Raw genomic sequence first — 11,519 nt, forward strand, 5'->3', positions numbered from 1 at the left:
GTGGGATTCCTGTATACACAGGTCTGATGCCTATTGCCTTTTAATATTCATATTCCCCACATTTATAAAGCAAGGCAATTTGGCTAACACCCACCTGACTTGTATCACATCTTATGTAATGAGGACTAGGATATCAGGAAAGATAACATTAAAGAGAAACTCAATGGAGAACCAAAGGCAGAGGGCTGAGTGTGAAAAGGAGGCCTAAAAATAGATAGTGAAAAGGGGTGGTGGTGGTTCCCATTAGAAAACACTCCTACAACTATCTGGAATCATAAAACCTAGACAAAAATACACTATACTGTTAACTACTATCAGATAAAGAATCTATTTTGAAGAAAATAGGGATATTTGCTCAGATATTTCCAGTCCAAATATATATTCAAAAAATACCTTACTGTTATATTTCAGGTATACTTCAGTATATGGATGATATCCAGGATTTTTCATGATACTGGTAAATGGGAGTCCCAAATTTCCAGAAATATTCAGGAGTATCTGGGAATATTGTGGACAGTTTCAAAGCTCCCAGGCCTGTTTTTCTCATGTTTTTTCTTCAATGTATAAGGACAGTGAGAGGAAACAGGGAGGCAGGCAGCTCTCCCAGGCAATGGGATCAGATGTTAGGAGGAGCACTTGAACTGTCTGCCCAATTATGATAATTCTCTAATCTCTCCATGGCTCTCTGAAAATCCTCTGAAGAGGATAAACAGCCTCCTGCTGACTGCTGAACTCCCATTTCATGGCTAGATGTTTGGGAGTGTTGCTGCTAGCTGCTGCTTTTGCTGCCCCTCTGGCCCTCTGCCTTGGAATGCTACCTACCTGGCGAGACCTTCTTGTTCTGTGCCTGCCTGCCAGACATTTTCAAGATGGTTTTTCTCATTTCTGACTTTGTTTTAAAATATTATTTGAAGTTTATCAGTATTTTTATTTTTGCCTGAGGGGTTGTACTGGGGACTGAGTGAGGGGGCCTTTTTCTTGCTGTTTTTTTCTTAAAATAGTTTTCCTTGGTTTCGTTTTATGCTGTTGTTAAAAAGGCTGGGTTCTTGTCCCTTGGCTTTAGAATTTTTAATGGCTTTGCTATTTTCTCTGTTTCCAAAGCATTTTTTAATCTTTTAATGGTTTGTGCTTTCTTTGGAGGGGGGTGGATTTTCCAAGTTGTTACTCTTATGAAAATTTTGTTTTTATTTTTTTGCATTCCTTTGGTTCCAATTCTACAGTTCTTTTATACTTATTTTAAAGATCTTTCTGTGTTGTGGTTTTTTTGTTTTTTAGAATGGCATTAATGCACAGCAAAAAAGGGCAGGGAAAAGGCGGCATTGTAGGAAGTGCTATGGACATTTTAAACAGCACACCACAGCGATTCAGAAGTGCCACGAAGGAGTAGAGAATGGAAGAAAGGAGTTTCCCTCAAAAGCGGCTCAACCACGCTTTGCTAACCCGACGCAAGCAGGTTTGTATGAACAGGTAAATAAATTTCATTAGCAGCTGGTTACTAAAATGGGTCTGTCTGAAATGACAGAAAAAATCCATTAGCGGCCAGTTACTAAAATGGAATACAAAGGCAGTTTGAAAAGGGCCAATGTCTCAGTCAGAGGTGCATAACTGTGCTTCATTACTTTTACTATTGAACAAAACCTTCTCATAGTAGACAGATATGAACTCAGTGTCATGGACAATTCAAAGCCACCAAAATCCCATGTAGCTTCATACAGACAACCCACAAACCAGTATTACAACCTACTTCTATAGTACAAAAGTAGTTTGCAGGCAGGTGCAGAATAAGATGAGCATTCTGTCCACTAACAAAGAGGGGATGGAGGCAGATGTCAGGCACTTAAATTGGCTTCCTCCCCCACCCCTACACTGTGTGCCAAGGCATGACACACTAGGCTGGCCATTTCATAACTGGAGACCTAACACAAGTTTCAAGTGCTTTTACAATGACACTGAAGTTATCAGTAAGCCATGACATTTTCCATGAAATGTCACAGCACAGTGAAGAAATAATGTGCTATGACCTGTAACATACCTCAAACCATTCCTTAAAAACTTGTACTTTTCATAACTGTTTAATGGAAAATCCTTGTCAACCAGAGCTCAGGTCTGCTGAACTTCTAAGCACACAAAAATATGGCTGCTTTGGGAAGTGGTGAGGCTTTGAACTAGGGATATAAATGCTAGAATAACCAAACTGAAGTTTCTGGAGAAACACCCAGATACTCCAATAACAGGATAATCAGTTCCTTGCTTGAAAGAGAAGACAGACTAGAGCCAGGGCCGGCTCCAGCTTATTTTGCACCCTAGGCGAGGATCCCTTCTGCCCCCCCCCCCGTGCGCCCACCAATTTTCAAAAATAAATGTATTTTAGGAAGAATGAAAAACACAAATACTCAAGAAACTCCCAGAGTACGGGGCCGGGTGCAGTTTGGTGCCCCTAAGGGTCGTCCCGCTCTAGACGATCGCCTAGTTCGCCTAGTGAGTGAGCCGGCCCTGACTAGAGCAGTTTCATGCAAGTGTTTAGTGGAACTTCTGCACTTTCTTGCTATCATTGCTCTTTCCAAATTATGATGCGTAATAAGTACACATCTAAATTTTAAAAAAATCAATATCTAAAATGTAAAATATGAATGAACCAATAGGTGCTAAGGAAAACATATTTTTCTGCGCATCATCATGTAGACGCATTCATTGGAAAGACAAGTTTGGTGGCAACTGCCTGACAAAATTACTCTGTGGTTAACTGAAATTTGCTGCCATATAATGGGTGGAATGCCAAGAGCCCTGCCTAGAGTGTTCCAGCAGATGGAATAAGTATAAACGATGAAAATAAATAAAGAGAATGTAGAAAGGCTGCCAGAAAGACCAGGAGGAAGAGTAACACTGGCAGTAATAATTCAAGTGAAAGTCTGCACATATTGAATAAAATTGTCACAATATTTCTATTAAGATGCTATCTTTGAAGATAGTATCTTAGAAGACCTTTTGTTCAGAAGAAGTAAATGTTTTTTTGTGACATTGTGGTTTTCCAAATCTGACAAAAATTGCATATTAAAACATGCATACTCGCTAGGAAAAAAAACAGATAGCAAGTATTGGAAGCAACAAAAAAAGAGCATTCCAAAATTTTGCCTGAATGTCTGTTTTTGTTAGATTTCTCTTAACAATTTTTTCATTAAGTGAACAGCAACGACTGCACAGAGTGTTATTCCCAGAAGCTTTGCCTGTTCATTCAGCATTTCCTAACTCTGGCCTTTTCATACATATGAAAAGAAGAATATGAGAAATACCAAGGTATGACCATGTTCAACTCTTATTTTATATTGCCTTTCAGTTTTGAACTGTGACAGGACAACAGTTTGAAGTTCTTTAGGTAGAATTGGATTTAAGAGAAAATGATAAAAATAAGATATAAAACTTAATGTCCATCCATGCTGAACAAGCAGGATTGTTCTCAAAGGCCCATTATGCATGTACAGTTTACTGCAGACTTTCTGAGTAGTCAAGCCCTTACACTTGACTTCAGATTCTGTGCCTGCCTTATGCACCATTCTTTTTTCTCCAGTGTGTTTATCCTGTAGCTACAACAACAACAAAAAATGCACTTTTCTTAATTGTGGTGGGATCATCACTTGTGACATGTGGGGGGTGGAGTCCAATTTTTTTTACATTTACGCAATTGTCCTATCACAGCTGCACAGTAGCATCAAGCAAGCGCCTTCTATTTAAATACTTGTGGTTCAGTCTTTGCACATGCATTTTAGTATTAGTTTGTTGAATGAAAGGGAACACAAAGGAATGCAGACTATTTTTGAAACTGACGAGCAGCTGCAAATCCCCGTTTTCCATATTGCCAACACTAGGGAATTCTCTACTGTGTTATCAGCCACTGTGAAAAATGGGAGAGTCACATGATCTCATATTATGGAGGACCACATTGAGTGTACAGAATGCATGAAAGAACCCAATGACACTGGCATTGCAAACTTTGATAGCTGGCAACATGTGTGTGTGCATGCGCATGCACATGCAAAGTCACCTGCAACTCCATGACTTTTTGCATGGGGCTGCAATTTGTACAGGGGAGGAGTCCTCTGGCGAGCTTTTTTGTGTGCTTCCTTAGTTTAACTTCATGTCCCCACAGTTCCCCTATTCATTCCACTCCTTCATCTGTCTCCAGGATCTAGTGGATGTGTTTCTCTGCTTCGAGCGTGAATCACCTTTGAAACGTCTGCAGTTGGCTTGGTGCCGGGGTGAGGGAATCTCTTTTCTTCTCCCTTCTCTCTCTCCAGCTTAGATTTCTGGAGACTGCCAAAATGGTTCTCCCCCCAACTTTGTTCACTAAAGCATTAAAGGGAAAAATGTTTTCAACGATTTAGGCTTCCCATCCCAGTTTCTCTCTCTCTCTCTCTCTGCATCTCATGTCAATTTCATTCCATGCTGATGACCCCCCCCCTTTTATTTTGTCTGCATGCAGCACTGAAATCCTTTTTTTTCCCCACTGGGGACACTGCCATTTGCCTCCTCTCTGATCACCCTTTCACGTCAATACCAGCAGGAGAATAAAACCTCGTGCAGCACTTTTTAAACTTTCCCCCTGTTGTTTTAATTTTTTTTAAATACAGCAATCTGGGACTAGTGATAATTCTTGATTAGCATTTTATTGCCAGTCTCGGATCACTGAATAAGAAAAATTAAAATGACATGGGGTGTCACAGATTTTGGTTCATTCAAAAGTGAGTTTTGATTCAAAAGTCTGGATTGTGGTTCATTCAAAATTGAGTTTTGATTCATAAGTCTGGTTCAGGCTTCTGCGGCCTGCTTTGGGGTGTTTTCTCAGAGACTCAAACTCCCTTGCTGGGAAAAGAACATGCTGACCTTGCAATGGGGAGATAAAACAGCTGTGCTATAGAGTCATCTCCTGGTACTGTTTCCCAGTTAACATTCCATCCAATTAAGCACCTGTGGGAAACCAGTTTGGGTTGCTTGCAAACAGACCCATCTCCTTCTCACATGGTCAGAGAAACTATTACGTCATCTAGTCAGCAACTGACTCATTCATTTAGCTATAGATAATTGCTGAGGGCCCTGATTGGTGCAAAGGCTAGCAACACTTGGGACCCTTAGCAATAAAGGAATAATCTTCAAACCTATTCTTCAGCCTGGATGGTACCTACCTGTTATCGAGACATGCTGGCTTGCTTTGGCTTATTTTGGCCATCATGGACTTATGTTCGCTGAAGCCAACAGCATTGGCTTTGCTGACTCTGGAGAGAGTTGCTTTGGAACCCACAAGTAACATCTTTTAACTTGTGAACCAATGTCTTATAGTGTTTTAGTTAGCCTCTGATAGAAAATGTCATGGGTCAGTCAGGGCTCAGTGACGACTCCTCAGGAGAAGAAAATTCCTCAGGAGAAGAGGAGCCCTGTAATAGCCAGCTCTGAGTCAGCAGAAGCTGGCAAGCAGGAAGGTGAGCTGCAGGCTTGTCAGGATTCACAGCCAACAGCTGGTGCAGAACCACCAATGCCCTCCAGCCCTGATTGAACAGATGAAACTCTGTTTCCAGGCCTCCAGTATCAACCACACCCTTAGAGTGCCACAGACAGAGGCTACAAGCAGAACTATAGGTGAGATGACACCAGGGGCTTGAGTAGGTGCCTGGAAGCAACAAGTCAAAATCCTTCTGACTCTATGATCACTGCATCGGATCCTGCTTCAACCCTATGACTCTTTGGGCCATTTCCTGACTCTGCCTTTGTCTTGCTCCTGAACCTGCTTGTGAGTAACGCTCAGATTCTCAGACCCGGCTGGACAGACTGACTCTTGGACTGGACTCCTGACTCTGTGCTTAACTTTGGACTTGACGTTGACTAAGCTTCTTGACCTGGTGCTCATCTTAATTGCTCCACACTCTGGCTCACAACAGAAAACTCCAGTGTTTTCTGTCTGCTCTTTGGTTTGCTTCAGCTTGGCAGTGAATCAAAACAAAAAAGTTGCCACAGAAGAGCACTCAGAAAACACAGGGGGACAAGCAAAAAACAACAACAAAGCCAGCCCAGAAGCAATCAATTGCATGCAGAAGGGGGAAATGTGTGCTGTGCTGCTGCTACTATTTAGATATCTATATGAGGCCTGGGTGCAAATGTAATTGTGTTTAGAATGAAACCTGCTAGATGGGCCTTTGCTATCAGCACAATGAATGCACGAAAAGCTATGGCCAGAAATTTAAAAATTTACTCAGGTTCCTCAGACTCAGATTGTGCAGGCCTAGTGTGGGAAACGGAAGAGAGGTTGGCTATCTGGCTGGTGTACCAACCACCTAGCGCACCAGCAGATACCCTGCCGAGCCTGCTAGAGGCAGTGTCTGGCTGGGCCCTGGAGTTCCCCAGACTAATATTTCTTGGTATTTCAATGTCCATGCTGATGATAGCACCCCCTTGCAGGCTACAGACCTAGTGTCTTCCATGGCAGCACTGGGACCCTTTCAGATTGTATCAGGTCCCACACATCAAGCAAGCTACATGCTAGATTTGATCTTTGAACTGAGTACACCACCCCCTCCCTGCTTAGACGATGAAATGATTTACGCTTGCCCACAGAGACTGATGGATCCAATTGGTTTCCAGAATGCTTTGTGGGATCCGATGCCCCCTGGCAACTAATTGGATATGCTGGTAGAGGACTGGCATAGCTAATTGGATATGCTGGTAGAGGACTGGCATAGCTAATTGGATATGCTGGTAGAGGACTGGCCGATGCCCTCTTTGCCCCCCACTCCAAACTAGTACTTTGGTAGACCTTAGAGCTACATGGAATGAAATGGGAGCTGAGATGGCAAGAGCAAGTATGGTGGCAGACTCATGATGAAGGCTGCTAGAACATCTTCTAGGACATTTATAAAAGCCCATGAGATGGCAGTGAAAGATGCAAAGAAAGAATTCTACGCGACTGCCATTGCGTCCACGAGCTCTTGCCCAGCTCAACTATTTAGAATAATTAGGTCTTTGACTTCCCTTTCATAGGGAACCCAAAAAGTTTCTAATTCAACAATTTGCTGTGGGGCTTTCACGAGCTATTTTGCAGATAAAATCATGTCACTCTGCCAAGATCTGCCCACAAGTGTTGATACAGTATGTGAACTGGAGGCTCCTTGGCCGTCTTCCAGTCCAGAAATTGACAAATTCAGCTGGTTCTCCTGGGACAAGGTTGACAGGATCCTATGTGCTGTGAAGCCAACCACTTGCCTCTTGGACCGGTGACTGTCAAGGCTGGTGAAAGCCAGCAGTGATGGTATTCACCCCCCCCCAGTTGATATTATAAACTCGTACATGAGTTCTGGGACTTTCCCAGGAACTTTGAAGGAAGCAGTGGTGAGGCCACTCTTAAAGAGACCTTCTCTAGATCCCACTGATCCAGCCAACTACCACCCAGTCTTGAATCTTTCATTTCTGAGTAAGGTAGTTGAGAGAGCAGTGGTGGAGCAACTCCAAGCCTTCCTGGAAGATTCCTCTGTCCTGGACCGATTCCAATCCGGCTTCTCTCCTGACTATGGGATGGAGATGGCACTGGTTGCCTTCACATATGACCTCCATAGACTCTTGGATCAAGGTGGGTCAGCACTGCTGTTATTACTTGATCTGATGGCAGCGTTTGACACAGTCAATTATGATCTGATGACCCACCACCTCGCTGATGTGGGGTTACATGGGATAGCTTTGGAGTGGTTCGTATCATTACTCCATGGTTGAGGACAGAGGGTGGTGCTCAGGGAGAGGGTTTCATCACAATACCCTTTGGTATGTGGTATACCTCAGGGGCAATCCTCTACCCAATGTTATTTAACATCTATATGCACCTCCTCGCCCAGTTGATCTGGAGTTTCAAGCTGGGCTGTCACCTTTACGTTGATGATACCCAGCTATATCTGTTAATGGCTGGCTGGCGGGATACCGCCCCAGATGTTCTAGCCAGGGGTCTGGAGTCTGTGGTGGGTTGGTTGAAGCAGAGCCGCCTGAAATTAAATTCACTGAAGACGGCGGTCCTGTATCTGAGCCAGGGGAATGTGGGGTTGGGTGTCCAACTCCCGAATCTTGATAATGCATTACTGACACCAACGCCTCTCTATAGAGGCCCAAATCACAAATGTTGCCCAGCTGGCATTTTTTCACCTACACCAGGTCAGGCAACTGGTTCGCGTCCTCTCTTCCATGGATCTAGCTACAGTGATCCAAGCAATAGTCACCTCCAGGCTAGATTACTGTAACTCACTTTACACAGGGATACCCTTGAGACTGACCCAGAAACTCCAACTGATTCAGAATTTAGTGGTTTGTGTCCTCACTGGAACATCACTAAGAGCCCACATTAGACCAATGCACTGGCTCCAGGTGGAGTACCGGATCAAGTCCAAGGTATTGGTTTTTACCTTCAAGTCCCTATGTGGTCTGGAACCAACATATCTGTTGTGTATTGAGCCAGAGTAATCCCTGAACTAGTGCCTGGATCTGGTTGAGCTTATTTCCCCTGAACAATAGCTTACTAGGATCCTGGAGTAGACCAATAGAGAAACAGTGTGTAAATAGCCTATCGTTGGGAGTGGGGGGTGTTTGGGGTGTAGTGATTGCATGCTTAAAAACAGGGCAGCTGCCCTGGAGTTTGTCCTTGTAGTGTTCCTGAAATCACTTAATAAAGTAGAGCTGTTCACTGCAATGTGTCCAGAACTCAGTATTTAACAATATCTAAGGGACAGTCTCTCCTGGTATGTCCCTCAGAGAACTCTACACTCAGCAGATCAAAACCTTCTGGCGATCCCCAGCCCCAAAGATTTCTGCTTTGCCACAACCAAAGCCTTTTCAGCTCTGGCACCTGCAAGACTTAAAAGCAGTTCCGCAGGGCCTGTAAAATGGAGCTGTTCCACCCGGCCTATAGCTGAGGCAGCAGTAACATCTAGTCTGGTCTCCCTTTGTGTTCTCTCTCACTGCTCGCTCGCTTTGTTTCTCTGTATTACTTTAATATCTACTGTTGCACCTGATGCAAAACTCACTAGGTTGTATTAACTTGTTCTAATGGTTTGGCTACCATCTGATATTGTTTTAATTCCTGATTCATTGTTTTAAGTGTTTTTATTGTTATTGTTGTTACATACCCTGAGCCTGCTTGCAGGGGAGGGTGGGTTATAACTAAAGTAAACGAAACTGAACCTTCCTAATAGTCACTGGTTTTTTTATCTTTCTGTATGTAGTTCCCATAACCTAGCATTCTAGGTCATTCAGTCTCTGGCCTCTAGCCCTTCCTTTGCCACTGTTTCCTGACCTGTGCTTCTTGCAGAGTAACAGTATGTTTACCTAAAAGTCCCAGTGAATTCAATGGGATCCCCCAGGTAACTGAGCCTAGGACTGAAATTATAGTAAGTTCTCATCCACATGGATTCTTAGGGCCAAACTAGATATATTTTTAATGTGTTTGATTTGTTACTGCATACGCAGCCCACAGTACACATGAAGTTCTCCAGAGGAGCAAATAATGCTCCCCAGCAGCATTTCAGGTTCTGAGAAGATCTTGCGGGGAGGGGGAAGGCTGAAGCCAGTTCTCCTGCCATGCCACAGTACTTGGGAAACTCAGTTGAGGACAGCGAGGGTTCCATATTGGCACTCCCTTCCCCTCCCCTCCCGTGAGACAGCTGCACTATTGGGGTTTTAGTGCCATCTTTAGCTCAACTGTTGGTCTATTGGTTTTAATCTTGTTTTATCTGATGTCTTATGATCATGTTGTACACCACGCTGAGCTTGGTGTCCAGGAGGGCAGTTGATAAATCAAATTAAATAACTGAGGGGGAATGAGACTCATAATTTTTGTAACTGCAAAATTAATTTCAGAAATCATTCTTTGATTTCCAGATACATTTAGGCATCCTTTTTTGAAAATATGCTCTTCATTTTGTAGTCATCTTAATTACTTTAAATACCGCATTCCATTCCTTCATCTATATTTCTTTCTGCTTTCCTAATTCAGTTCCAGCATCAGACATGCTCACCACAATCAACCCACTAGCTCTATGCTGTGAATAACATTACCGAAATGGCAAATCTCAAGCTCTATTTTGGAGCCCACCCTTAATGTTATGCTGCTTCATTATTCACATTCACAAATAACAGAGGGTGAGTATCATGGCTAACAATACCAACATTTTTATGTGGGTGGGGATTTTTTTTCAGACACTCAACACCAGCAAACTATCTTGTTCATGACATATGGTATGTCTAGACTTCACTGAAACGTCTTCCCCTTTTCTGTGTTTCAAACAAGGTTGAAATATTCTTCTGTAAGTTCGCGGCTTGTGACACATTTAGATGATACAGCTTTGGAACAGGGGTGGCCATTTGGCCTCTTCTTCCTTCAAGCTCACAAAAGAAGCTGCAAAAAGTTCCTCTGTTATTAATTCTGATTAATAACTTGATATTGATATTTTATTAGGATGTTTTATTTTTTGTTGACTCTCTTGAGTGTTCATTTTGAACAGATAGTGAGACATTCACATATAAATAAATATAATAAATGTATCATTTGGAAGCTGCATTCATATTACTTTCACTGATTTCTAATTTACCTGACCATCCAGGGAGGCAGCGACAGTAGCCAGTAGTTGGGTGACAGCCATCTGCATGGCTGCAGTCACAACGCTCAGCACAGTCCAACCCATAAGTACCGTCCTGCCAGAGAAGAAGAAATAATGATAAATCTTAGATATAGTGATACAGCCAGAGGTCATTTTGGGGGGGAACGCGGGGGAACGCAGTTCCCCCGGGTGAGGTACGGGGGGTGGGGCACATGATGAAGCCCCGCCCCCTGCTTCCGGCCACCCGCTTCCGCCCCTCATTCAGCCAGGAGGAGGCAGGAGAAGAGGGAGGGTAAGTTGCTTCCTCCCTGCCTCTCCCCACCCCTGCCTGCCTGGGCCAGGGAGGGCCTTCGCGGGGCTTCCTTGCACTCCCACCGGCCTTGCAGGTCCACCGCCAGGCCCCTCATGGGGCTCGGCAGTGGAGCTGCAAGGCCGGTGGTGGCGGCCGGGACTGTTGGGGGTGGGGTGTGTGGCCTTATGACACATTTCCGATGATGTCAGGGGGTGTGGCCTTATGACACACTTCCAGTGATGTCAGGGGGTGTGGCATATGCTAATGAGTTATGCTAATGAGTTCCCCTAGCTCTTTTTCTACAAAATGACCCCTGGATACAGCTAATGTGCAAGAGACTTAGGGAGAAATCTAAAGCAGGTCTACTCAGATCCAAGCCCCATGTTATTCAGTGGGGCTTACTCCCAGGAAAGTGTCCTTAGGACTTCAGCCTTAATGTTTCATATTATTCTGGAACTTCTTTAGGGGATAAAAACAATCAGAGACCACTGATGATAGCAGTTTCAAGGACTGAAATTTAGTTAAATGAACCTAGTTACTATCACTCAAATTAATGTATGTGTATGCAAAATGGAACAGTCACTAATAGCAGCTTAGGCCCTAAGCTTTGC

The 11,519-nt window shown here is 43.6% G+C and overlaps 1 protein-coding gene across 1 annotated transcript in view; it reads right to left on the reverse strand.

Moving 5' to 3' along the window:
• MEGF10 (multiple EGF-like-domains 10) overlaps window positions 1–11,519 on the reverse strand; it is a 160,951-nt gene that overhangs the window by 37,215 nt on the left and 112,217 nt on the right. The window contains exon 13 of the mRNA XM_015413519.1: window positions 10,608–10,710. Within this exon, the coding sequence (XP_015269005.1) occupies window positions 10,608–10,710 (103 nt within the window). The remainder of the gene's footprint in view (window positions 1–10,607; window positions 10,711–11,519) is intronic.

The sequence above is a fragment of the Gekko japonicus genome, unplaced genomic scaffold (assembly GCF_001447785.1).
Source record: "Gekko japonicus isolate JY-2015 unplaced genomic scaffold, Gekko_japonicus_V1.1 scaffold245, whole genome shotgun sequence".
NCBI classification, from domain to species: domain Eukaryota; kingdom Metazoa; phylum Chordata; class Lepidosauria; order Squamata; family Gekkonidae; genus Gekko; species Gekko japonicus.